Source organism: Crotalus tigris, unplaced genomic scaffold, assembly GCF_016545835.1.
Source record: "Crotalus tigris isolate CLP2741 ecotype Arizona unplaced genomic scaffold, ASM1654583v1 scf7180000019068.10715455, whole genome shotgun sequence".
Lineage (NCBI taxonomy): Eukaryota > Metazoa > Chordata > Lepidosauria > Squamata > Viperidae > Crotalus > Crotalus tigris.
This window is the reverse complement of record NW_024097358.1, coordinates 4,774,636-4,800,232: the sequence shown is the minus strand read 5'-3', so window position 1 is coordinate 4,800,232 and position 25,597 is coordinate 4,774,636. Positions and strand designations below refer to the sequence as shown.

Sequence of the window (25,597 nt, the reverse complement as noted above, 5' to 3'; positions counted from 1 at the left end):
TTCGGTGGGAAGGTAACAGCATTCTGTGCCCCTCGGAGTAGAGTCAAGCCAGCTACATGACTATGGAAGAGAATGCTGGCTCCCTCAGCTAGGAAACAGAAATGAATCCCTAAAGTCGGACATGGCTGGACAGGGGAAACTTTTGCCTTTACCTTTACCTTAGCTTTCAAAGCTAAAGCCAAACCCAAGTCAACCCAACCCAACCCAACCCAACCGAACCCAACCCACTCACCATTCTTCCCCCCAAACCAAATGCCTTTATTGATCCATTTTCAAATAGACCTATATTAAAAATCTAAAATAAAAACAAACCATTTACTGACAGAAGAGAACATTTGTAGCTCAGAGTTAAACTGTGAGGTTCTTGGTGCTCTCTGAGCTTGGCGGTTTTCTTGCTGACGTTTCATTACCCCACTAGGCAACATCAACAACTAAGGAGCAAATCCTACTAGCACTGATGACGTTGCCTAGTGGGGTAATGAAACGTCTGCAAGAAAACCGCCAAGCTCTGAGAGCACCCCGGACACCACAAACCACTTAGCATACCCCCCCCCAAAAGAAAAAAACCGAAATAAGAAAATACGTTTTTAAAAAAACCCACAGGTAAAAAAAAAGAAAAGATGGGGATTACTAATTTATCTAATGAAGCATCTCCCAGGAACTGTGTCATCTGGTGACTGGCCCATCCAGAAGCCTCTATTCCTGGCATAGGATGGTGCACCGGGTCTGAACCACAAACATGCCTAGCAGAATTTTGCCCCTCCACTGAGCTGGGCTCTGATTTGTTTTGGGTCTGGCTAGGACATACTGAAACCAACGTTTAGATTTTTCCCCTGGATTCTGCTTTGAGAGTTGAGAAGGCGAGGCAGCGCCCAGGACTCTTCCCCATTCATCCCAGCTATAAAAAGCAACCAAGAAGACGGAATGCAGCCCCAGGCTAAGTTGGGGCTGCGCTCGCCTGATCCTTCCCACCTCCCCTACCCACCCCCCTACCCACCCACTCACTTGCCCAGCCGGGCCAGCCAATGGGCGCCGCGCAAGGGGCGTGCGTAAAGTTGCGCTCAAAAGCGCCCTGCCCGCGGGGCTTCTTCGGCTTTAGCCTTAGCTGGACGAGCGCGCGCAGAGTTGCTCCGGAGGGGATCCGAACCAGCCCGGGGAAAAAAAAAAAGGAGGATGTTGCGCGTGCGGTGCCTGCGCGGAGGCAGCCGAGGGGCCGAAGCCGTGCATTACATTGGGTCGAGGGTAAGCGCCCTGCAGCCGGAGGCGCGCGGGGCTGGGAAAGCATCCTGAACTTGGTGGCCGCTTTGTGAATTCGCACAACTCCTTGAACTTGGGGAGGGGGGGGAAGGAAGAAGCCCTCCCCCCTAGCCGAAGTTGAAGCTAAGCCAGCTGACCATGTCGTTTGAATTCAGCTGTCGCTGGGCCTTGACCTGACCTGAGTTCAGTGCGTTGTGTGCAAACAAGACAGGTGTAGGATTGAGCCAAGTGGGAACGGCGCAGCGAGGATCGGAGTCAAGATTATTGAGGCCAGGGGTGGTGGCGCTCCTAGGTAGCAAGCCAAGCCAAGCCAGCCATTGCTCTGGGGGCGCGCCGCCGAAACAGCTCCCACGGAAGAAGGGTGCATCTGGGCACGTGCAAAGCGAGGTGAGCGCAGGGAATTGTGCTGGTGTGGTTTTTGAGGAGGTCCGGCTGGAAGGCGAGATCTGTGGATTCCCCTGAAGTGAAGCGGGGATTTGAAATAAATAAATAAATAAATAAAAACTAACGGAAAAACCTCAGAGCAAATTTTCAAAGGCTTGCCTTTGGGGGGGGGGGGGTGTTTCTTTGCACTGAAGGTCAATTTTGATCTAATCCATTTGTAAAGTTTGGAAATCTGGCGGGAAACAGTTCAGAGAGGAATTTTATTTTCGTTTGTAAAAAAAAATCTGACACTTTTTGGCCAGACCGGATTTAAATCTGTCCTTGAAATTCCTGTCTTCCCCCCTTCTCCCCCAAGAGCTTCAACTCCAATCTTGTTTGTGCCTTTGATCCCTTTTGGTTAATTTGGTTTCAATCCTTAATTCCACTCATACAGGGGGGAAAAGTTGTGAGCGTTAACTATAACCAAGGCCCCACTTGAACTAGCCACTGTTCACTTGCATCGAATCTAATCTGTTCCCTGGGCTGTCTGGCCTAAAGGCTGTAATAAAAGTTTTGATTTCGGATTTCTTCCTTGGGAGAAAAAAACGGTCCTGCAAGGCAATCCAGCTCACCTTCCCCCCCCCCCAACCCTGAACCTTAAAGTCCAGAGTCTAAATTTACATATGTCATTTAGCTGCCTATCTCTGGGAGTGTTTCTGTGCCAAAGTTTAATCTCAAGATGGAGAGATCAACAGAGCCATTCTCTACATGCTCTGTGAAGAAACAGAGAGCCACTCTGGTGTAGTGGCTAAGGTGGCAGGCTAGGAACTGGGCGACTGGGAATTCTAGTTCCATTTTAGGCCTGAAGTCAGCTGGGTGATCTTGGGCCATTCCCTCCCTCTCAGCCCTGAGAATGAGGCGAGGGCCAAACCGCTCCTGAAATCTTGCCAAGAAAACTTATCCAGGCAGTGGCCAGGTGTCAGCCATGATTCAAACACACAGTTGTGGACTTATGCACACACAGAGAAGGAGATGCTGGGCATTTGAAAAGCCCTCTGCTTGAAATGGCATTCGAGGCTGATATTTCAGAATTGGGGAGGGCAAATCTAGTCCATCGTCATCTCTTCGTTCTGCAAGCTCAGCAGTTATGAGAAAAAAAGGAACAAGGAAACCTCTGCTTTGTGAAGAGTCCATAAAAGTTGTTCAGTGAAGGAAAAATCACTTTTTGCCCAGGCAGGAAGATAGCAGCAGAAAGGAACAACAAAAAAAAGCACCTCTTGTAATAATAATAATAATAGTAGTAGTAGTAGTAGTAGTAGTAGTAGTAGTAGTAGTAGTAGTAGTAATAATAATAATAATAATAATAATAATAATAATAATAATAATAATAATGTTGGAAGGGACCTTGGAGGTCATCGAGTCCAACCCCCTGCTCAGGCAGGAAACCCTATGCCATTTTGGACAAATGGCTGTCCAGTCTCTTCTTAAAAACTTCCAGTGTTGGAGCATTCACCGCTTCTGGAGGCAGGTTGTTCCACTGGTTAATTGTTCTGTCAGGAAGTTTCTCCTTAGTTCCAGGTTGCTTCTCTCCTGGATTAGTTTCCATCTGTTGCTTCTTGTCCTGCCTTCAGGGGCTTTGGAAAATAGCTTGACTCCCTCTTCTTTGTAGCAGCCCCTGAGATACTGGAATACTGCTATCATGTCCCCCCTCATCCTTCTCTTCGTTAAACTAGACATACCCAATTCCAGTAACCGTTCATTATATGTTTTAGCCTCCAGTGCCCTGATCATCTTTGTTGTTCTTCTCTGCACTCTTTCTAGAGCCTCAACATCTTTTTTACCATTTTTTTTTCATCGGTGTGGTTTGCCCTGGACCTGTTAAGATGGTTTCTCTCCTTGCCCTGATGTTTCAGTCCTGCTTTGGATGGCTGTAGATCTTGCTGTCCCTTGCCTTCAGGTCAGACCTAACTTCCCTGAGATGGGTGAACGCTAAAAAGGAGCTTGAGAACTTTTGAGTCTTCCCTTTCCATGCTCCAACATGCCTTCTTTGAGCGGGGGGGGGGGGAGCTCTTCCTCTCTGTCCAATCTTCTGCCGACCCAGCACACATGCCTGTCCTCCCGTTTTGGGCTGGGAATGCTGATCATGTACACTGCAAGAAGATATGGCATACTTGCTCCTAGGCAATCTGGCGGTCTAGGTTTTCCCAACAGCTGGTGGAGGACAAGTGCAGCCTCTCTTGCGAAGGGTGGAGTAGAAGAACTTAACTGAAAGCTGAATCTTCTCTTCGTGTAACACTGGAACGTCTGGAGCAGTGGTTCTCAACCTGTGGGTCGGGACCCCATTTGGGGTCGAACGACCATTTCACGGGGGTCATCAAACAACGCAGTCCGCCATTTTTCCCCCCCTTTTCCTTAGCTGTGCTCCTCCCTTTTATTCTATTGGCTTTTGAAAGCCAATAGAATAGACTCTCTTGAATAGAGTCTAATTCTATTGGCTTTCAAAAGCCAATAGGAATTGTCCAGGCTGTCTCTGCCCTGCTGAGCCCACCAAAAGACCCATTCTGCAAACGGTGCTGCACCAGTTGAGTAGTCCTCGATTTACGACCAGTTGAGTAGTCCTCGACTTACGACCGGTTGGGGGTCGCGGCATTAAAAAGGTTGAGAACCACTGGTCTGGAGGGAAGCCATTGACATCCTGACTTGGGCTTGCCAATTGAGCACCGTTGTCAGAATCCAATTATATTTCATTTCTAGCACCTACTCTGAAAAAAGATCCATTTCTTACTCTTTGTGGATTCTGTCATACTACGAAAGGGGAGGAGGGAACAAGGGGGGTTTATGACTCTTACTTTCTTCATTTAAACTACAAAGGACTGGATGCGATTCTTATCAAGAGGACTGACCATAACAATATGGCCATAGCCTTTCATCTACTATCTCTCTGAAGTCTCCCTTCTGCCGGCAGTGAGGAAAAAGGGGTGGAAATGTGACGCCTGGGATCGTCGCTGGAAGGACGGTGGGGTGGGGGCTGCTTGGGAACACTTAAAACCTTGAATGGTAGGGGTTGGCCCCTCAGATCCTATCTAGAATGCCTGTAACCATCGTCTCTTAATAAAGGTGCCTGTTAGAAGAGATATTCCAAGAGTTCTGTCTTCTTAAGATGTAAAGTGGGGTGGTGTTGACAGGTTGACAGGTGGGTCCTTACAACCGTTCTTTGTGACCTAGTTCCCAGACTGTGCTAGGCTAGGGTTTGTTTCAGTAAAGTTGCACAAATATACTGCTAAAGGATGGGTACGTGTGACACATGGAGTATAACCCATGATTCACAAAGCATCATGTTGGTGCGCTGCCCTGGGTGAGATTGACAGCTATATAAACTTGTTTAATAACAGGTGGGCTCAAAACATGCATGAATGTTTCCTTGCTTATTACCACAGGTCTCAATTGTCCTAATTTCTCTTGTCTGACTAGTTTCCAAAGGAAATAAGCATAAAAATTAGCAAACCAGGTCTGTTGTCTACATCTAAATTGAATGGCTTTCCTTTGCAACACACCAACCAAGTGGGAGAAAGTTCCCCTTTAAGAAGATATTTATCCAAGCCCATACATCCTAACTCAACCTGGGATTGGAACTTGAAGTACCAAACCAGATTTAGTGATTAAAACCATGTGGGGTCCAGAAGCGTGTTGGTGACCAATGCATCAGCCTCATCTTAGTATTACACTGTTCAACCTATTTCTACCCGTAAGCAGTCAAGGTGGTACGTAATGGATCACCTTCTAAGTTAGGGGTGTCAAACTTGCAACGTCGTGTGATGTGTCGCGATGTATCGCAACTTTTTTTCCATTGCTGGCAATGGGGTGGGCGCAGTTTCGCCATGATGCATCCAGCCCGCGGGCCGGGAGTTTGACACCCCTGTTCTAAGTATTCAAGGGCAGCCCCATGTAAAACTCAACACAGTAATCTAACTCATGTTATAGCTTAGTGTGGTGAGATGCAAGAAGCTTTCTTTTATGTTAATGCTAAGTAGGGTGAGAAAGCAGGACGCAGCCCTCTTAGAATGAAAGCTGGATATTGTTTCTAAGTACCAGCAGGAGAAAACTGTGTCGGATAGGATGCACAGAATTAATTAATCCCATACAGAATCCATAACTATCTTTTCCAACCCAAGTCTTCTCTTAATGAATTGGCAATGTCTCTGCTGGCTGGAGAATTCTGGGAGCTGAAATCAACTCTAAAAGTTGGTGAAGTGGAGAAACGTTGCATGCCTTAGTTTAAATACTACTTGATTGAAAGAAATCTTCATTATTGAAAGAAGCCCTCCTTACCTTGATTAGGTTACAAGTAAAAGTGAAAAAAACAACACAGATGTCTTCTGGATCCTGAATGCTTCATTGTTTCCCTAGAACCCCAAACCTCAGGACGCACCATCTAGCCACACCAGTATGATTTCCCCCTTCTGATTGTGGTTTTTGCTTTTACATTTAAGTTGAGAAGAGTCGTCACAGGATGGGTGCAGCGAACTTTCCAGAGCACCCAAACTGCAGCAGCCTCCAATTCTCTTTGTGCTGCTGCTGCTGCTGAAGCCTCCAAAGTTCCTGATCCTAGCCCAGAAAATTGTCCTGTCTGCTCCTACAATGAGTGGGACCCACTGGAAGAAGTCATTGTGGGGAGAGCCGAAAATGCCCGCGTCCCTCCTTTTACAGTTGAGGTCAAGGTGAGTCTTTAACCTATGAAGTTGAAGGACCTTTGAATGTGATGAGGCTGCTTTTTATTTCTCCAAACACTGAGATAGAGCAGCCTTATAGCATGTTGGTCTTCTTCTTCTTCTTCTTCTTCTTCTTCTTCTTCTTCTTCTTCTTCTTCTTCTTCTTCTTCTTCTTCTTCTTCTTCTTCTTCTTCTTCTTCTTCTTCTTCTTCTTCTTCTTCTTCTTCTTCTTCTTCTTCTTCTTCTTCTTCTCCTTCTCCTTCTCCTTCTCCTCCTTCTTCTTCTTCTCCTCCTCCTCCTCCTCCTCCTCCTTCTTCTTCTTTCTCTTTCTTCTTCTTCTCCTTCTCCTCCTTCTCCCTTCTCTCTTCTCCCTTCTCCCTTCTTTCTTCACCCACTTTTGTTAACAAGAGGCCAAGACAGGGTTCCCATTACTCTCTCCTCTTTGTAAGGTCACCTAGTCCAACCCCCAACTCAAGTAGGAGACCCTATACCATTCTGGAAAAATCCCAAAGGTGCTTTTTCAAGAGGCAACTGGACTCTCTTTGTCCTTGAAGAGCTTTTGCTTCTCATCCAAGAAGCTTCTACAGTTCTTTACTTCTTCAGAACTGAAGAAGCTTCTTGGATGAGAAGTGAAATGTTTTCAAGGAAAAACAAAGAAAGGTGCCAAAAAGTACCTTTAGGACAACCGTGACCTCCATTTGTCCATAGAATTCTAGACAAATGGTTGCCCAGTCTCCTCTTTAAAACCTCCAGTGTTGGAGTACCCACAACTTCTGGAAGCAAGCCATTCCACTGATTAATTGTTCTCACTGTCAGAAAATTTCTCCTTAGTTCTAGGTTGGAACTCTTGTTCATGATCTTGCACCCGTTGCTTCTTGTCCTGCTCTCAGGTTGAGAAGAAGGAAGGAAAATGGCCTTTCTGCCCTCGAGTTATTCATAAGATAGAAGATCAGAGAAGTTTTAGACTCTGACGTTATAAAAGTTTCCAGACTGCTAATCATATTCATTTTTTGCAGCAGAAGCAATTATGGTGCTTTAAAACAATCGAGTGAGGATTGCCTGAACTTTCATGGATCCAAGTCCACCGAGGGCATGGATTGTGGAAGCTGAAGTCATCATATTTGCTCGCATGGCCAGCTTAGACCCTGCTGGATGCAGCTAGGGTCTCAAATGACTTGTAGAATAGCCCAAAACAAACAAATGAAAACACAACATGAAAGTTGCTGAGCTGGCTGTTTGGGTCCAGTCCGCGTGACACCCTCTTATCATGGAAACTTTAGGACTATCAATTGTCGCTGCAATTGTCCTGGCCTTTGAACCATACATGTGATTGAAATGGCTACTGCAGTAATTCCAGCTGCTGAAGACCTCCTGGGTGTCCACAAACCTTACAGCCTGAGTTGTCAACAACAATTGGGGCATGGAGTTGAGACCTGAGGGAGGTGTCTTCAGGAGCAGGAACTGCGTGTTCTCTAGTCTTTATAACTACCAGTTGTAGCAGTTTCTAGGAAAGGCCACTGCTGTGCACCTTTTGGTACTTTTTTTTTTGTATAGATTTTATTAGTTTTTATAGGGTTAGGGATAAGGTGGGGTCGGGATTAAGGTTAGGGTTAGGGTTGGGGTTGGGGTTGTGGTTTTTCCAAATAACATTTTTGATATTATAATAGATATAGTTAATTCCCCTAAATAGTATGTTAATTCATCACTCAATAGCCTTCTTTTTACTAGTATATATTCAAAATTACATATCACGTTCCTTTCTCTCTGACTTGTTTTTCTAGCCATTGATAAAAATTACCCCATGTTCTAAAATACACCGAGTCTTCGTTCTCTTTTATCTTTGAAGTTAATCTATCCATCTTTGTTAATCTTTTATCTTTGAAGTTAATCTATCTTTTATCTTTGAAGTTAATCTATCCATTTCTGCACATACTAATCAAGAATTTTCTTGATTAGTACTTCTCCAGTTGGTAAATTTTCATTTTTCCAATGTTAGGCAAATACAATTCTTGCTGCCGTTAATATGGGTAGTATTAGATATCTGCAATCTTTCTCATAATTAGCTCCTATAATTAGCTCCTAACAAAAATAACTCTGGTTTAAAGTCTATCTGTTATCTTTTGGTACTTTCTTGTGGCCTGACCATTAGCGATCTCTCTACCAAACCATCTGGTTTTCTCCTGCATTGCTCTGTCTGGACGAAATTGAACAGAATTAGGTGTGATACTGGAAGACATGCCCTGCCCTGTATCTGTGAGGATGGAAGAATTGCCCTTGTTGTGATTGTGGTATTGCCATGCTAACTATTAAACATATTGTGATGAAACTCCCACAACATCTGAAGGCAAGACCTGTTCCATTGGTTGATTGTTCTTACTGTCAGAAAATTTCTCCTTACTTCTAGGTTTGAACTGCCCCTTGATCAGTTTCCATCCATTATTCCTTGTCTGGTTGTTTTCTTGTAGATGTTTCATGACCCAACTAGGTAACTTCATCAGTGCTAGAAGGCAAACCGCGCTCCTGCCTAGCATTGACGATGTAACCTAGTTGGGTATTTTTTTTTTCTCCTTCTGTCTTCTCACATTTAGGTCTTCAAACGAATCTGAACTTTTATCTGATTTATACAGAGGGCAAGCTCTCAGCACAATGGTGCTAATTTGGGCTTGTCAGTTTAATGTTTGCGAACCCAGCCGTGACAAACAAACCATGACAGACTGTGATATAGAATTCCCCCTTGTTAGGGGAGTCTGTGATTCCTCTTCTTTCAGTTTCGTGAACTTCTTTTGTTCATCGATTGGGAAAATCGTTTGCGCAATTGTCTGTAAATTGTTTCTTGTTTCTTTTTTTTCTTTCCTTTTTTGTTGATTCCCCAGGCTAATACCTACGATAAGTACTGGGAATTTTATCAGAAGTACGGAGGGCAGAGTTTTCCTGAGGATTATATCAAGAAAGCAATCGCTGAGATTGAAGAAATGTGCAATATTTTGAAGATGGAAGGAGTGACGGTGAAGAGGCCTGATGTTCTGAACTGGTCAACCCGATATAAAACACCTGATTTTGAATCTACTGGTACCTTTTGCTGAATAGCTTTCAACAAAGTGTAGTGCTTTACATCTCTGTGTTTTCTGTAATCTGCCTACTTATGGATTGCCTTGTTTATTATTTTAAATATTGGGCCTGGAAGCCGCTCATAATGTTCAGGAAACACAATTTTTACGACCAGTGGTCCTCAACTTATAACCCCAGTCGAGCCCAGCGTTTCTGTTGCTAAGTGGGACGTTTGTTACGTCAGTTTTGCCCCATTTTACTACCTTTCTCGCATCGGCGGTTAAGTGGATCGCTGCAGTTGTTAAGTCAGTAACACGGTTGTTAAATGAATCTAGCTTCCTCAGTGACTTAGCTTGTCAGAAGTTGCCAAAGGTGGTCACATGACCCCAGGACGCTGCAACTGGCGTAAGTACATGCCAGTTGCCAAACATCTAAATTTTGATCATGTGACCACGGGGATGCTGCAATGGTCATAAGTCACTTTTTCAGTGCCGCTGTAACTTCAAATGATCAAACAGCCTAGGACTACCTGTATTTAAAAACTCATTATTTTTTAAAAATGAAAACAGGAAGGGAAATATAACAGGTAAGGAAAAATATTAACAAGAGAATAGCACAGGCAAGAGAAAAGGAAGGCCAAATAAAAAAACATTAAAGGAAAACAAACCAAACCATTCTACAGTGCATTTACAATTATTTTGCAGTTGACGAAAACAGGGATGGAAATATTGGAAGGCAATAAGGGGATCTGAAAACAGCTCTGACTTCTCACATTGTTTTTTTGAGGACCAATTTACCTGCTAAATTAAGATTAATTTCATGCACACGCCCCTGTGAGTGAATGTATAAATTGTTGCACTTTCTTTTCTGAAGCACACACAGTACGTGGGTCGCTAACCATCATGTTTTCTTTTATAACTGGAAAAAAAAATAACTGTTGAGATTTCTCCTTGCTCTATTTTCATTTAGTCTGCATCATAAAAAAAAAAAAAAAGCAACCGTGCCGGACACTTTGAAGGTTGTGTTTGTATATCAGCGGCGTGCATTAATGTACACAACCATGCCAACCATAGCATGGAATAACAGACGGATGTGTGTGTTGACTTCCCTGGCAGGCATGTACGCAGCTATGCCGAGAGACATTCTGCTTGTAATTGGGAACGAAATCATCGAAGCGCCGATGGCCTGGCGAGCCCGCTTCTTTGAATATAGAGCGTATCGTCCGGTCATTAAAGAATATTTTCGCCAGGGAGCCAAATGGACGACAGCACCGAAGCCCACCATGTCCGATGAACTTTACGACCAGGTAATATTTTCTGATTCCACAAAATAGGAGAAAACAGGTTTGAACGGTGGGTCTCTCTTAAGCTTGGTTGTTTTCTTGCAGACGTTTCATGACCCAACTAGGTAATATCATCAGTGCTGGAAGGGAATGGGGTTTGCAGGGAGGAGGAGGAGGAGGAGGACTGGAATATTTGATGCTTTCTGAAATTGGTTTTTTTTCTTGTAGACATTTCATTACCCAACTAGGTAATGTCATTAGTGCTAGAAGGGAGTGGGGTTTGCAAAGTGGAAGAGAAGGAAGAGGGGGAGGAGGAGGAGAAAGAGGAAGAAGAGAAGGAGGAAGAGGATGACGATAACTGGGGGGTCTTTGGTGCTTTCTGAACTTGGTTGTTTTCTTGCAGACGTTTCATTACCCAGCTAGGGAACATCATCAGTGCTTGGAGGGAATGGGGGATTGCTCTCTGTTTATATACCTTTTTTTCCCCCCTTCTGGGCGCTGCACTTTCCCTGTTGCAGCCCCTAAGGCTGTACGTTTTTTTTGCCTCCACTTATGTGCTATGTCTGTGTCAAATTAGGATTACCCCATCCGCACTGTGGAGGACAGGCACAAGTTGGCTGCTCAGGGGAAATTCGTCACCACTGAATTTGAGCCGTGTTTTGATGCGGCCGACTTCATAAGAGCTGGAAGAGATATCTTTGTGCAAAGAAGTCAGGCAAGTATATTAAGATCTCCTCTCACCTTTTCCTTAAGTCTTATATATTGATAAGGTCTAGTGCAGGGGTAGGCAACCTTGGCTCTTTTATAATAATAATAATAATAGTAATAATAATAATAATAATAATAATAATAATAATAATAATAATAATAGTAGTACCACCTGGTAAGCTGTTGCAAGAAGATTGCACAGACTGACTACAAGCAGCGGCATGACAAAGTAGCAACAATGGTGCATTGGAAGATCTGCAAAAAATATCATTTGCCTGTAAGCAAAAACTGGGGGGATCATAAAATAGAGAAAGTCATAGAAAATGATAAAATTAAACTGCTCTGGGACTTCAGAATTCAAACAGACAAGCACCTGCAACATAACACCCCAGACTTAACAATTGTCGATAAGAAAGAAAAAAAAGTCTGGATAGTGGACGTGGCAGTGCCTGGAGACAGCAGAATAGACGAGAAAGAAATGGAGAAGATAACAAAATACAAAGACCTACAAATAGAAATAGAAAGACTGTGGCAAAAGCAAGCAAGGGTAGTACCAACAGTAATAGGCTCCTTGGGTGCAATCCCAAAACAACTGGAGCACCACTTGAACACCATTGGCATTGACAAATTTGCTATTAGTCAATTGCAAAAGGCGGCCTTACTAGGAAATGCTTCCATCCTGCGACGATATCTGTAATACCATCAAACATCCACATCTGCCTATCCCAGGTCCTGGGTAAGGACTCGATAGGTAGACAAAATGCCAAATCCAGTCTGAACATCTGGCTGACTGTGCGATGATCCATAATAATAATAATGATGATGATGATGATGGTGATGATGATGATGATGATAATAGAGTTGGAAGGGACCTTGTAGGTCATCTAGTCCAACCCCTGCTCAGGCAGGAAACCCCATACCATTTCAGACAAATGGCTGTCCAGTCTCTTCTTAAAAACTTCCAATGTTGGAGCACCCACAGCTTCTGGAGGCAGGTTGTTCCACTGGTTAATTGTTCTTCCTGTCAGGAAATTTCTTCTTAGTTCTAGGTTGCTCATCTTGGCTAGTCACTGTTAACCAGGAAAAAAAAGGAAGAAAGAAACAGAACACATAATTGGCAATACCACTGTAAGAGGACTGAAACTTGCAAATTTTGGGAAAGTCCAACTATCCAGTTCTTGGATCATGAAGTTTTGATGAAGTTTGTATTACACTATAGAGCAGACACATTTTTGCTTTCCTTTCTGCCTCGTCGCAGGTTACAAATTTCATGGGCATTGAGTGGATGAGGAGACATCTTTCTCCAGAGTACAGAATCCATACTATTTCTTTCAAAGACCCGAACCCGATGCACATCGATGCTACCTTTAATATCATTGGTCCTGGGATCGTGCTTTCTAATCCAGATCGCCCGTGTAATGAGGTAAGGAGGCTTCACAGAAGAATGGGGAACTCTGGGCTAGGGGTCCTCAAACTTGGCCACTTTAAGCCTTGTGGACTTCAACTCCCAGAATATGTTGATGTTTCAAATCTGAGGAATAAGTTGGTGCGTGTTGTTTCTTGTGATGGACAGCTTTCCCTGTGTTCCCACCAAATGATAGGAATACAATTTGCAAGCCACATCATTATGCCATTTTTTTTTTAAAAAAATCTTCCTGGCCTAATATGTGAAATTATTCCATTGCATGAAATCATAATATAGTAGGACGTATTTTTTGGGGGGGAATAGTAGGGCTTGCTAGCCATGATTGGTGGATTACTGCGTTATGCAGATCCAATCTTTGTTCTCCAGCCTTCTTATCTCTAATTAATATAATGAAAAGAGGGAGGACTTCAACAATTTGCTGGCTGAGGAATTCTGGGAGTTGAAGTCCACAAGTCATAAAAGGGCCAAGTTTGAAGACCCCTGGGATAGATGAAAGCTAGAATGTGAATGAAAAAGGAATGTGAGAACATTTAAAAACATACTGTCAGCTCTCCCAGGTAAACCAGACAGGAAACGGGAATAGATGAACAGATTCTCCTTTCTTGTAAGGCTACATTATCAAATTCTTGCAGATCCAAAAGTACAACTTCTCACTGCCAGCCAGAATTGCTTGATCCATTAGAGTGGATCCCTCCCAAGCTGATCATGAAGCCACTGGGGGCTCCTGCCTCTCTTATCTGTTTCCTAGGCAACATGGCTTCCTCTCATTCCCCAAGGTCATGCACACATTCCATTACACACCCATGCACACTCAAAATCAGACTTTGCTGCAAAAAGAAAAGATCTTAGAGCCAAACAAGATATAAAGGTTGAAACTGGCTTTGGAACACAACCTTCTTCCATTTTGATCCTGTTCTTGGTAGCTGGGCAGATTAAACAGATGACTCATCCATCATTTTTATGTAATAATAACGGAGAAATTAACAGATTTAATGGAAGCGTACAGCTGGAGAACCTGCAGAGAAAACAATATGATTTCCAGCGTGAAGCTTTCTGTTTTTCTCCCCAACTGTCTTAGATTGATCTCTTCAAGAAGGCAGGCTGGACGATCTGTCACCCACCTCTTCCTCTCATCCCCGACAGTAGGTTTGGCTTTGTTCCCGTATGGGAGGCATGACTTGGGAGGCAAATGTTCTGTTGCGATGGCTGCACGGTGAGACATCCATGAATGCTAAATGTTTTTATCTCTAGACCATCCGCTGTGGATGTCTTCAAAATGGCTTTCCATGAACGTCCTGATGCTGGATGAGAAACGTGTTATGGTGGATGCCAATGAAATCCCGATCCAGAAGCTCTTTGAAAGCCTCGGTAAGACCAATTTATGTAGATGGGCCAACATTTCATGGAACAATTATTCTCAGCTTGTGTAGAGCACACATTTTCCTAAGGAGAATTGAAGCCAGATTCCTCCAACTCAGCGTTTCTCCAACTAAGTGTCCCTCCCGAAGTATGAACCTCCTCTAGATCCCAAGTGCTAGTTGAGATTTGGACGTTCAACATCTTTGAAGGCCACCAAGCCAGCAAAAGCTGCTGAAGGCACACGATGTTGAACTTTACACCTGCTCAGTCCCCTTGAGATCTGGAGATATGGCCGGTCTCCTAACGTTGAAGAACTCTGCCTGCACCATGATCTTTCTTCAAGGTTAAGAGAAAGCTAGTTATCCTTCATATTTTAGAGATATGTGGATCTTCCCCAAAGAGATACCACTTCATCTTTCTGCTGAGCCCTGCAAAAAAAAAAAAAGAGGATGTAAGATTATGATTCCTCCCTGATTGGACAGACTTTGGGGCCATGGGATTTGAGACCTTCATAGAATCTCCCAACAAAGTCTTAGATGCAACATCGTAACTAGAAAGCCTATGTCAACTGTCCCTTTGGTAAATGCAGCAAAAGAAACTCCTGGGACATTATTTTACCAAGAGTATAACTTTACTGATAATCCCACACAGGTGCAGAAGTAGCAAAGCCAGTTCTAAAGTTTTCATGCGAAAACCAGCATAGGTAAAATCCTCTTTTCCCTCTACACCAGACATGTCAAACACAAAGCCCGGGGGCCGGATGCGACCTGCGAAGTGGTTTCATGTGGCCTGCGAAGCCATCCTGGAAACAGTGAGGGAATGGCCCCCGCTGCCTTGGCCCTGGCCCAGGCCGGCCGGAAGCCAATGTACAATTTTGTGGTGGCCATCTATGCTGAAACGCATTCAGTCTTAGCTCCACAGGCCGTCTTGAAACAGTGAGGAACCAGCCCCTGCTGTGTCGGCCCTGCCCCCTGGGTGCATGCTGAGGAGGGGTCACCCTTTGTGAGGAATGAAGAAATTCACCATGCCTTGCCGCTTGCCCCGGTCCCACCCCCTTCTCCCAGAGACCCTCAGATCTATCCCACTCCTGCCCAGGCCCCTACAGGCACCCTTGATGCCAATGATGTAGAGTTGGCCATGCCCATCCAGTAGGCCACACCCACTCCATCCATGCCCACCCAATAGGCCGCATCCACTCTGGCCACACCCACCCGGCCCGCTGATGCGGCCCTCAATGAAATTGAGTTTGACACCCCTGCTCTACACCTCCCCACTGTTCATTGTCCACCAATCCATTGCATTCATTGTGTTTGGGGAATGATCTGAATACCTCGGGAGTTTTCCCAGTGTTTGACCTTGGGGTGTTGGGATTGTTCCAGGCTACAGACAGCTCACTTGCATTCCTCAGTTCCCTCCCTCCCTTACATTCCAATACTTCCCCTCCCCTCCTCCTTAGTCTGGTTGCAAGCAGGGGCATGTAAGGTGGTCAATTGCTTTGGCAGTGGATACCTATGTGTGACTTCTCATTAATTCCATGGGGGGGGGGGAATTGCCTTCAAGAAATCTTCTCCTCTTCTGCCTGCAGGCATTTCCACCATCAAAGTGAACATCCGCCACGCCAACTCTTTGGGAGGAGGGTTTCACTGCTGGACCTGCGACATACGTCGCCGTGGCACCCTGAAGTCTTATTTTGATTAGGAGAGGTCTGTCTGAAGCACAGGCTGCTATCCAATGTGAATGCATGAGTCATAAGATGAAGAGGTTGGCTTCCCCTGGCTCCTTAAAACAATAATAATAATACAACGGATGTAGATGCATGAGTTGCTGTGCTTTGAATCAGGCTCTTCCCCCTCCTAATTTGTGCATCCCACCTCCAGGACAGGACAGTGCACCCTAAGGGTCCATTCACACGTTATGAACAGGGAACTAGGGCCATAGATGATTAATGATGAATGGTTGGCTTCCATTGTTTGGCCAGGAATTCTTGGATATACACACCCCAGTGGATACTCTTGACTATTTTTATACCAGGGGTCCCCAACCCCTGGGCCGTGGCATGCCAGCAACTGGTGCGCACAAACAAGCAAAGTCCCATCCGCGAGATGCAGGCAGCACACAAAACCACGCCATCTCCGGTCCGTGAAAAAACCTCTCTCCACGGAACTGGTCCCTGGCACCCAAAAGGTTGGGGACCTCTGATTTATACAGAAGTAAGCCTCATGTTTTTGAGCTAGTTTATTACAAGCTGATAGGGTGGCAGCCTTATTCACAAAACAGACCCTGTTTACATTGTCTTATTAGATGCCCACACAGAAACATGCCATCAGCGAAGATGGGGGGGGAACCCTTTCTTGTCCCACCCAACGTTGAATAGTCTTGTTTCATCATGACTTCAATCATATAGGCCAGGGATCTGCAACCTTGACAACTTTAAGACTGGCTGAGGAATTCTGGGAGCTGAAGTCCACAAGTCTTAAAGTTGTCAAGGTTGCAGACCCCTGATATAGGCCCATGCTAGCTCAAGGAAGAAGATGCCTTCCTTAAGAGTTGTTATGGGGGCACTGTAAACCCCAAAGGCTGGACACTTCAGGACCAAGGAAAGCAACTCCATGCAGGTGGTCCTCGGCTTATGAAAACAATTGGGAATGCAACTTCCATTGCTAAACAATGCAGTTATTTAGTGAGTCACACTACAACTTTTTTTTTTTTTTGACCATGGCTGTTTAATGCGGTCATTAAGCCAGTCTGGCTTTGCCCCATTGGCTTTGCTTGTTGGAAGCCTCCTGTAAATCCCATTGAAAGCAATATACAGATCCTACAGTTTTTGAATATGCAAGGTGCTTCCTGGAATAATGTGTGTGTGTGTGTGTGTGTGTGTGTGTGTGTCTCAGCAGTGAAATGGGTTCTTCCAGCTGGCTTTTGGAACAAAATCTAGACACTTCCCTTTTTTAAAAAAATAAAAATCTTTACCCCAAAAATATACGAAGTTTCACGGTAGCTACCAGATTCTTGACTTTCATAGTTGACGTTACGTATCTACCTCTGCTTGAACATATTACAGGAAGGCAGCTAGAAAGATTTGACCGCATTTGAGTGTCAATCTTTCTGTTCCCATTTAATAGTCTTTATGGTTAGATTCGAAGACCCCCACAATGTGAAATTTAAGGCAAGACGTAGAAAAATAGAGATGGGCCCAGGTATGTATTACTTTTGTATTTTGTACTTATTTAGGTTATGCTAATTTTTTTTTAAACAAAATGCATCCTTATGCAGATGTAACTTAAATTACATCAGGATTGTGAACTGGTGACCTTTATAAACCTTGCTAGACCCAATGATTGTATTAGACTACAGTCCCCATTACTCCGAGCCAAAGCTAGAACGATTAATCAGTGGAGCAACTTGCCTCCAGAAGTTGTGGGTGCTCCAACACTGCAGGTTTTTAAAGAAGGGGTTGGACAGCCATTTGTCTGAAATGGTACAAGTTCCAACTGGGCAGGGGGTTGGACTAGAAGACCTCCAAGGTCCCTTCCAGTTCTGTTATTCTGTTTTAATATCCAGTTGCTGTACCTTGATGAGAAGTTATATATGTTTGGTGAAGGTCACGTTTGGGCTTGTTTGCAGTAAAGTAAAAATTATTCACATTCTGGATGTCGGATGTGTAGACCTTCCCCCCTCCCAGCAAGAATGGGTGGCTATTAGATGGATTAAAAGAGAGATTTAGCATTGCTGGACAAGGGAGATATTTGTCTTAGAAATGTATGATTTGTTTGAGTTTGTACCCCAACTTAAGTAATCACATCTAGATGCTTCATAAAAATTATATCCACTGCTATATATTAGGTCTCTAAGTAACTCCTTTTAATTTCCTTCTTCTCAAATCTTGGATTAGATGCCTCTAGTCTGGAAAAAAACTGCTTACCTACAAGTATTCTACACGTCTTTGAATATTTTATACAATTTTTATTTTTGCCTTTCTTTGTTTCAGTCTTTCGTTGATGGGTGCCAATGTAAGGCAAGTTATTTGGCAGAATCTGTTTTCGTAAATCAAATGTACTTAATCATTCTGAGCCGAGGTGGCGCAGCAGTTAGAGTGCAGTACTGCAGGCCACTTTAGCTGACTGTGTTCAGCAGGTCAGCGGTTCAAATCTCACCGGCTCAAGGTTGACTCAGCCTTCCATCCTTCCGGGGGTAGGTAAAATGAGGACCCAGATTGTTGGGGGCAATGTAATATATATATATACATTGCTTACTGGTATACACCACTTAGAGAGTGCTTGCACTTAAAGCGGTATATAAGTCTCATAAATAAAATAAATAAAATAAATAAATTCTCAGCAGAAAGCACATGATTAATCTAATGCTGCCTAAAAGGGTTTTCTTTATGTATTTATGCCAATAAAAGACATTTGCACTCGTGTAGTTTGGAAATGGCTTCTTTTTTTATGCGACCAGGTTGTATTTATTTCTGCTTTATAAAAATAAAATATTTTTTATTGTGTTTTACTGGAGCTCAGAGGCTGAACACTTCCTTTGCTTCAACTTAGCATGTGGTACATATCAAATTTAACATTTGGCATCAGAGTTAAGACTGGAAAAGACCTTTACATGTAGTCCTTGTTTAGCAACCACACTTTGGACCAGCAACTGCTGTCATAAAGTGTGCAATTGTGTGATTGCAACTGGGCTTCCTGCTTAAAACTAATGACCAAACTAATCTTGGTAAAACCACACTTGGAATACGGCATCCAGTTTTGGTCACCGTGATGTAAAAAAGATGTTGAGACTCTAGAAAGAGTACAAAGAAGAGCAACAAAGATGATTAGGGGACTGGAAGCTAAAACATATAAGGAACGGTTGGTGGAATTGGGTATGTCTAGTTTAACAAAGAGAAGGATGAGGGGGATATGATAGCAGTATTCCAGTATCTCAGGGGTTGCCACAAAGAAGAGGGAGTCAAGCTATTCTCCAAAGCACCTGAAGGCAGGACGAGAAGCAACGGATGGAAACTAATCAAGGAGAGGAGCAACCTAGAACTAAGGAGAAACTTCCTGACAGTGAGAACAATTAACCAGTGGAACAACCTGCCTCCAGAAGCAGTGAATGCTCCAACACTGGAAGTTTTTAACAAGAGACTGGACAGCCATTTGTCCGAAATGGTATAGGGTTTCCTGTCTGAGCAGGGGGTTGGACTAGATGACCTCCAAGGTCCCTTCCAACATTATTATTATTATCGATCATCGCACAGTCAGCCAGATGTTCAGACTGGAGTTGGCATTTTGTCTACCTATCGAGTCCTTACCCAGGACCTGGGATAGGCAGATGTGGATGTTTGATGGTATTATTATTATTATTATTATCATCATCATCATCATCATCATCATTATTATCTGTTCATACTTTCCACTACCCAGCATTTTGGAATGTTCATCCCAAAGCTGGGATAATTAGCAAATTGGAATTAATGTATGTATTTACATTGGAGAGGAAGGGATTATAAGAGAGTAAACAGGCATGCATGGGGAATACATATTGTAAGTGTGAATCTGACTGTTCTCTCCCCACTTTATTCTAAAACCTTTTTTTCTCAGCCTGGGATGGAATTGCCTGATGGTAAAAGCTTGTATTCCCCCTGGAGATGCCCTTTGCTAGTGGGTGTTTGCTTTTCTTTTTAGTCATGTTTTGATTTCTTTTGCAAAGTTGCACCCTGGGGAGAAGCAAAGGAGGCGGAAATTGCACTAGAGGGCAGTGTGGTCGCACCAAACATTGCAGAAACATCCAAGTCATTTTTTGTTGTTGTTCCAACTGCCTTTTGATTTACTTCACATTTTTCCCAAAGGAAACCTTCTGGAGTCACGTCGCAAATTACAAGATTAAAAAGACAAACTACAACAAGGAGTGAGGGGAAAAATGTGCCCTGGCAGAACGACTTCTTGTGGTTAATTAATTAACCACTTTCCTATCCTGGCCCACTCTAAACTTAAAGACTAGGGGATGTTCTGAGAGCTGAACTAAGTTGTCTCAAAATCCAAAAAAACAATGCAGTGCATCTAAAATAAGATCCTGCTCTTTACTCACTAGGCATCACAGTCCTCAAGACCCATTTAAAAAGGAAGATTTAGGTCAGGATGGATGGAACCTCTTATTGAAAGTATTTCAGTCTCTTTTTTTCTTTCAAGCAACTTTTGATCTGAAATTCACACAAGTTACAAACAGTAGCACTGAAGGGTAGAAATTTTACAAGCGACTTGATGAAGTCACTGGACTCTTACCACTTTGCGGCGGAGAAAGCTTGTCAATTGATTCATAAAGTCAGCTCCGAAAAGCTGCCGCTGTTGCTGACCTTGAAAAAGAACCAAAATAAACCAGTTATCAACAACACAAAGCAATTCAAAATTTCAGGTTGGCCGGTTGCCTTCTTCCTTCCCAGAATGAATGAACCCAATAGGGAATTGGTGACCAAATTAAAAATGTGGATCTTTAGCTCTTTATAAGGAATGGAAGAAAACAGTGCTCACATATTGGAGAGTTGGCCAACGCCGCCGATCATAAAATAGAAGCATCTTTTCTCAAGGGAGCATGCAAATTTTGTTTTATTTAAGGCGCAAATAAAACAAATGTGTTTTATTTAAGAATCTACAAAGCGCAGCCTGCTGGTTTTCGTGCAAACGACTGAGACAGCTAAATGCTCCTGACCACATTTACCAAAAGCTGTGTTTATTTCCCAGGCATTCTGCTTGTTTTTCTCATTGGGGGGATCCCTTGGTAGAAGCATTTGAATTCCCAGAATAATAATCCTTTCAGATCTCTCTCTTCCAAAGTCCCTGGAAATTTCATCCCCCAAATGATGCATCTTATCTCAGTTGCATGAGCATATAAATGCAAACACGTAGATGTGGCTGTGTAAACATCTCCAACAGCAGCAGCGACAACCCAAGTAGGAGAAAGGAATATTCCTATTGTGGGAACTAGCAACAAAAGGGGGTTGGATTAATTCTGCTCCATTGTGGAATAAGACTCATACTTACAAGATAGGCTCAATGATTTCTGCCAATCTAACCTTGACACCTCTCTCCTATGATCCTAAGCATGTTCACAGCCTTTTTTTAAATAGATATCTTGGAATAAGCCATATTGAATTAACAGTGAGCTGTTAATTCAATTTATTACCTAGCAATTTATAGTAGAATATTATAGATTGCATTTTAAAAATTATAGTCCTGCTTCATTCTCAAGAGGCCCATAACAATTAGCTTCTCTTTTCCTCTCTTCTCATTCTTTTCTTGCTTAATTTAGTCTCATAATGCCAAGATAAGAGTTATGAACTTGCAGCAATCAAGTGAAGGAACCACAAGCACATTATTTCATTTTTAGAAACCTGTGTAGACTTGTCACTACACTCTAAGTACATTGGAGTTCCTTTTTATGAATATCATTTCAAAAGAAAAAAAGTTTATTGCCTCAAAATAATGGAAAATCTAAAAAGTAGGGTTGAGCCGAGCATGCAGGCAGGTTTTGGGATGAATACACTTCTTAGGATACACTTCTTAGGATTCTTTGATTAAAATACACCATTAAATAAATCTTGCTTGAGGCTTTAATGCTGGGTAGTGGCTATTATCCATGATTTGATTTTCCCAGAAATTATAGTTTGAAATCATCCAAATACAGGAAGGGAGAAAATACATCCTCTGGGCCTCAGGGTTTCTAAATTCCTCCTCCCCCCCATCTTCCACTGTTTGGAGAAGTGGGGGAAAGTCTGGAGAAATCTACCGTCTGTCTGTCTGTCTGTCTGTCTATCTATCTATCTATCTATCTATCTATCTATCTATCTATCTATCTATCATCTCTCTAATTTATCATCTAATTATCTATCTATCTATCTATCTATCTATCTATCTATCTATCTATCTATCTATCATCTCTCTAATTTATCATCTAATTATCTATCTATCTATCTATCTATCTCTATCTATCATCTAATTTATCATTTAATTTATCTATATCTATCTATCTATCTATCTATCTATCTATCTCTATCTATCTATCTATCTATCTATCTATCTATCTATCTATCTATCTATCTATCTATCTATCTATCTATCTATCAGCTCTCTAATTTATCATCTAATTTCTCTCTCTCTCTCTCTCTCTCTCCCATCTATGCATCTTTCATTTCTTTGTCTGTTTCTCATTGGAAGTATTATAAAACTAGAACATAACTGGTTGAAGAAGAAAGCTGCAGTTAGATGTCAATCTTTAAGATCCACTTCAGAATCCAGTAGTTCAAGGCTCACCAAATGACACTCAAATGCTTCAGATTTTGTAACAGCAGCAAATGGGGAGCTGAGGTCCCTCCGCATGATTGCTACTATTTTTCAGCCTCCTTGAATTTCTGTTTTTTATTATTATCCAACAAAAACTTGCATGTGATCGTTCATATTAAACATGCACGAGGCTGTCCCAAAACAATAATGATGCTTCAGGGAAGTGTGTGTGTTTTTTTCCCTCTTCTGTAATCATAATTGTGTTCTGATTGAAGTGTTTCAAAATATCAGCCACACAAGCGAAGTGGCTGGCAAGCCTTTTGCTTTGTTTTGCTGTAATGACGTAGGTAGCAGCAATTGTAAAATGTGCACTGCGTGTTTGTGTGTGTGTGTGTGTGGAAGAGAGGGAGAAAGAGAGAGAAACAAAAATAGAGAGGAAGGAAAAATGGAGGGAAAGAGATAAATTACTTGCAATTTTAGAACTGAAGTTATACACATGGCTATGCAAAGAGCACCCCCCCTCCAAGAAATACGGTAATTAACTCTGGGGTCTAAAATAATTAAATTGTTCCACCAATAGTTGTCCCACTGCTGCTCCAGTTTTTGGCTTACGAATGGGGCTAAAGGAGAGACTGTCAACCCCCCCCCCCATTCCATGAGGACTTCAGCAGATCTTCCTAGGGTGGAAATCAGCTTCTCCCCACCCAGTATCCAGAGCAGCTGCAGAGATAACAGGGAGAAACTCCCCATGTTGCACTGGGGGAGAGAGGACAGGACGTTGTGTTACCAGCACCATCGTTCTCTGCCTACCATAATAGCCTCCCACATCTTGAGACAAGAAACTGATAGCCAGTCAAGAGGACGAGGTTATTATGGAAAAAAAAAGTTTAGCTGGCGGAAACTTGGGCCAACTTTTTTTTTTCCATCTTATATCCTCCAGCAGGTTCTAAGGAATACCCGCTTCTGAACAGCAGGCCAGCAAGATTTGGCCTTGAATTGGGGCAACCAGGGATGTCTGCAGAATTTGTAAAGATGGTTGAGCAGAGCCAAAGTTTCTATGGGGGCTCCAAGGGAGAGCATGGCTGATTTGGAGAATAGGGTCAACCTATTCTCCAAAGTGCCTGGACAAGAAGTAACTTATGAAGGAGCATTCTAACCTAGAACTAAGGAGAAGTTTCCTGACAGTGAGAACAAATGGAATGACTTGCATCCAGAAGTTGTCGGTGCTCCATCAGGGAGGTTTTTAGACAGCCCCCTGTCTGGAATGGTATAGGGTCTTCTGGTTGAGCAGAGGGCTGGACTAGAAGACCTCCAAGGTCCCTTCCAACTCTGTTGTTCAGTATTTATTCCTCATCTATTTCACTGTATCCTGCCTTGGGAAGGATGAAGGAGAGCTGGTACTGAGGTTCAAAAGTCCTATGACTTCATCCCTGTTCGTTCTATTAATGTGGAATAATGAACAATCACTAGAATAATGATGTGTCTGCATAATTACTGGAATAATGCTGTGTTAGCAGTATGTGACTAACCTAATCGCATTGCACTTGGATACGATGTATGTAGCAAACTCTCCATTGTATACCCGTGAGAAACGGACCTAATGTATTACAATGTGTATTCCTTTGTTCCCAAGGAAAAGAAAGTATAAAACTGAAGTCTGAACCCGCCCTTGGAGTTCAGAATTGCTTGTTGCTATTGCTTCTGAACCTGCACAATAAATCTCTTTGCTAAAAAAAACCCTCTGGAATTCGTTAAGAGTCCTTTCATTTTCCACAAGACTATTGCAACCTTTCCTCATTTTATTTATATTGACAGTGTTTGCTTGTTTGTTAGATTTACATCCTGCCATTATTTTTGAAGCTTGACGAGGCTTAAAATGAAGTAGATTTGGCTGTGTGGGGGTGTGGGTGTCCAGCCAGATCCATTCCCATGACTGAGGGTGGACTTAAACCTGAATCTTCCTAGTCCTAATCAGCACCTTAATACTACATCCATTGGTCCTCCTTCATTTGGCGTTTTGGAGAGCTAAACATGTCTTAAATATTTAAAATAAATACAATATTGTCTCGTGAATCTCCCAAGCTTGCGGTGACAACATAGGCATCTATAGAAGTCAACCTCTTTTTAAATGAATTTGCTTCTGCAGCCCGTTCTAGGATGTTAATAAGCAATGAGAAACCAGCATGATAATTGCCCACAATGCCCCTCAGAACATTAGTGGAAGATACTGGAGATTATTATAGCAGTGACCACTTACCAAAACATTAGAAAACCAGGTCTGGGTTAGCCACACTAGGTAACAAAATAACAGAGTTGGAAGGGACCTTGGAGGCCATCTAGTCCAACCCCCTGCTCAAGCAGGAGACCCTATACCATTTCAGACAACTGGTTGTCCAATCTCTCCTTTAAAAGCCTTCAGTGATGGAGCATCCACAACTTCTTGAGGCAAGTTGTTCCACTGGTTAATTGTTCTCACTGTCAGGAAATTTCTCTTTAGTTCTAGGTTGATGCTGTCCTTGGTTAGTTTCCATCCATTGCTTCTTCAGCACCTGCATAACATTTCTAAGTGATTCTTAATTGTTTGATTCCTTTATTAAGAAAGGAATCACTGAGGCTGCCGCACACTGCAAGATAAAGCACCCTGCTGTTTTCCAGATGTTTCTGGACTACTGTTCCTATAATCTTAGGCTATTGGCTCTGCTGGGTGGAGTTGGAAGGGTTTGTAATCCAAAATGTCTGGAGGGCCCCAGGTAGCTTAAAGTTGATGCACAGGATCCCGATTGAATCCTGCACCTTTAAGTGTTGCCTAGAAGACATTTTATAATTTACAGCTTGTCGTGAGAGAAAGGAAAAAAATTGCATGGTTGCCATTTTTTTTCTTGGCTCTTACACCTGTTCAAAATAGTGGAAACTTAATTTTGCTTCCCTCCTGTTAAATTTGGAAAGCCAAAATGTTGAAGGTTAATCTACTGCTCCCTCCGAATTTTTCACTTCATTAAAGCGATTTGAAGCACACACTCCCTAAGATCTGATTGACCTTTCATTTTGTAAATCCTGAAAACGGTGCAGCGTTTTGGAATCAAATGCAGTTGTTGAATGAAGGATCCTGACCTTTACAGGGAGGATGAGAAACAGGAGTGGATTGATCTTTAGTCTCTTTCCAACCAAGGAAACAACA

General features: G+C 42.9%; 1 protein-coding gene across 1 annotated transcript; it reads left to right on the top strand.

The window, feature by feature from the left end:
• Nucleotides 1-1,106: 1,106 nt before the first annotated feature.
• On the top strand, nucleotides 1,107-18,337 carry GATM (glycine amidinotransferase). Its single transcript, XM_039359273.1, has 9 exons — nucleotides 1,107-1,242; nucleotides 6,111-6,338; nucleotides 9,203-9,398; nucleotides 10,493-10,683; nucleotides 11,237-11,374; nucleotides 12,626-12,790; nucleotides 13,872-13,935; nucleotides 14,045-14,161; nucleotides 15,738-18,337. Exons 1-9 carry the CDS (start codon nucleotides 1,174-1,176, stop codon nucleotides 15,848-15,850), a joined length of 1,281 nt encoding a protein of 426 aa, XP_039215207.1. The 5' UTR covers nucleotides 1,107-1,173; the 3' UTR covers nucleotides 15,851-18,337.
• The last annotated feature ends 7,260 nt before the right edge of the window (nucleotides 18,338-25,597 follow it).

Excerpts from the sequence above, each read along its gene's own strand:
- GATM (XM_039359273.1), top strand. The coding sequence starts at position 1,174 with ATGTTGCGCGTGCGGTGCCTGCGCGGAGGCAGCCGAGGGGCCGAAGCC. Across the intron at positions 1,243-6,110 it reads TGCATTACATTGGGTCGAGG|TTGAGAAGAGTCGTCACAGG; the intron begins GTAAGCGCCCTG and ends TTTACATTTAAG. Across the intron at positions 11,375-12,625 it reads TCTTTGTGCAAAGAAGTCAG|GTTACAAATTTCATGGGCAT; the intron begins GCAAGTATATTA and ends GCCTCGTCGCAG.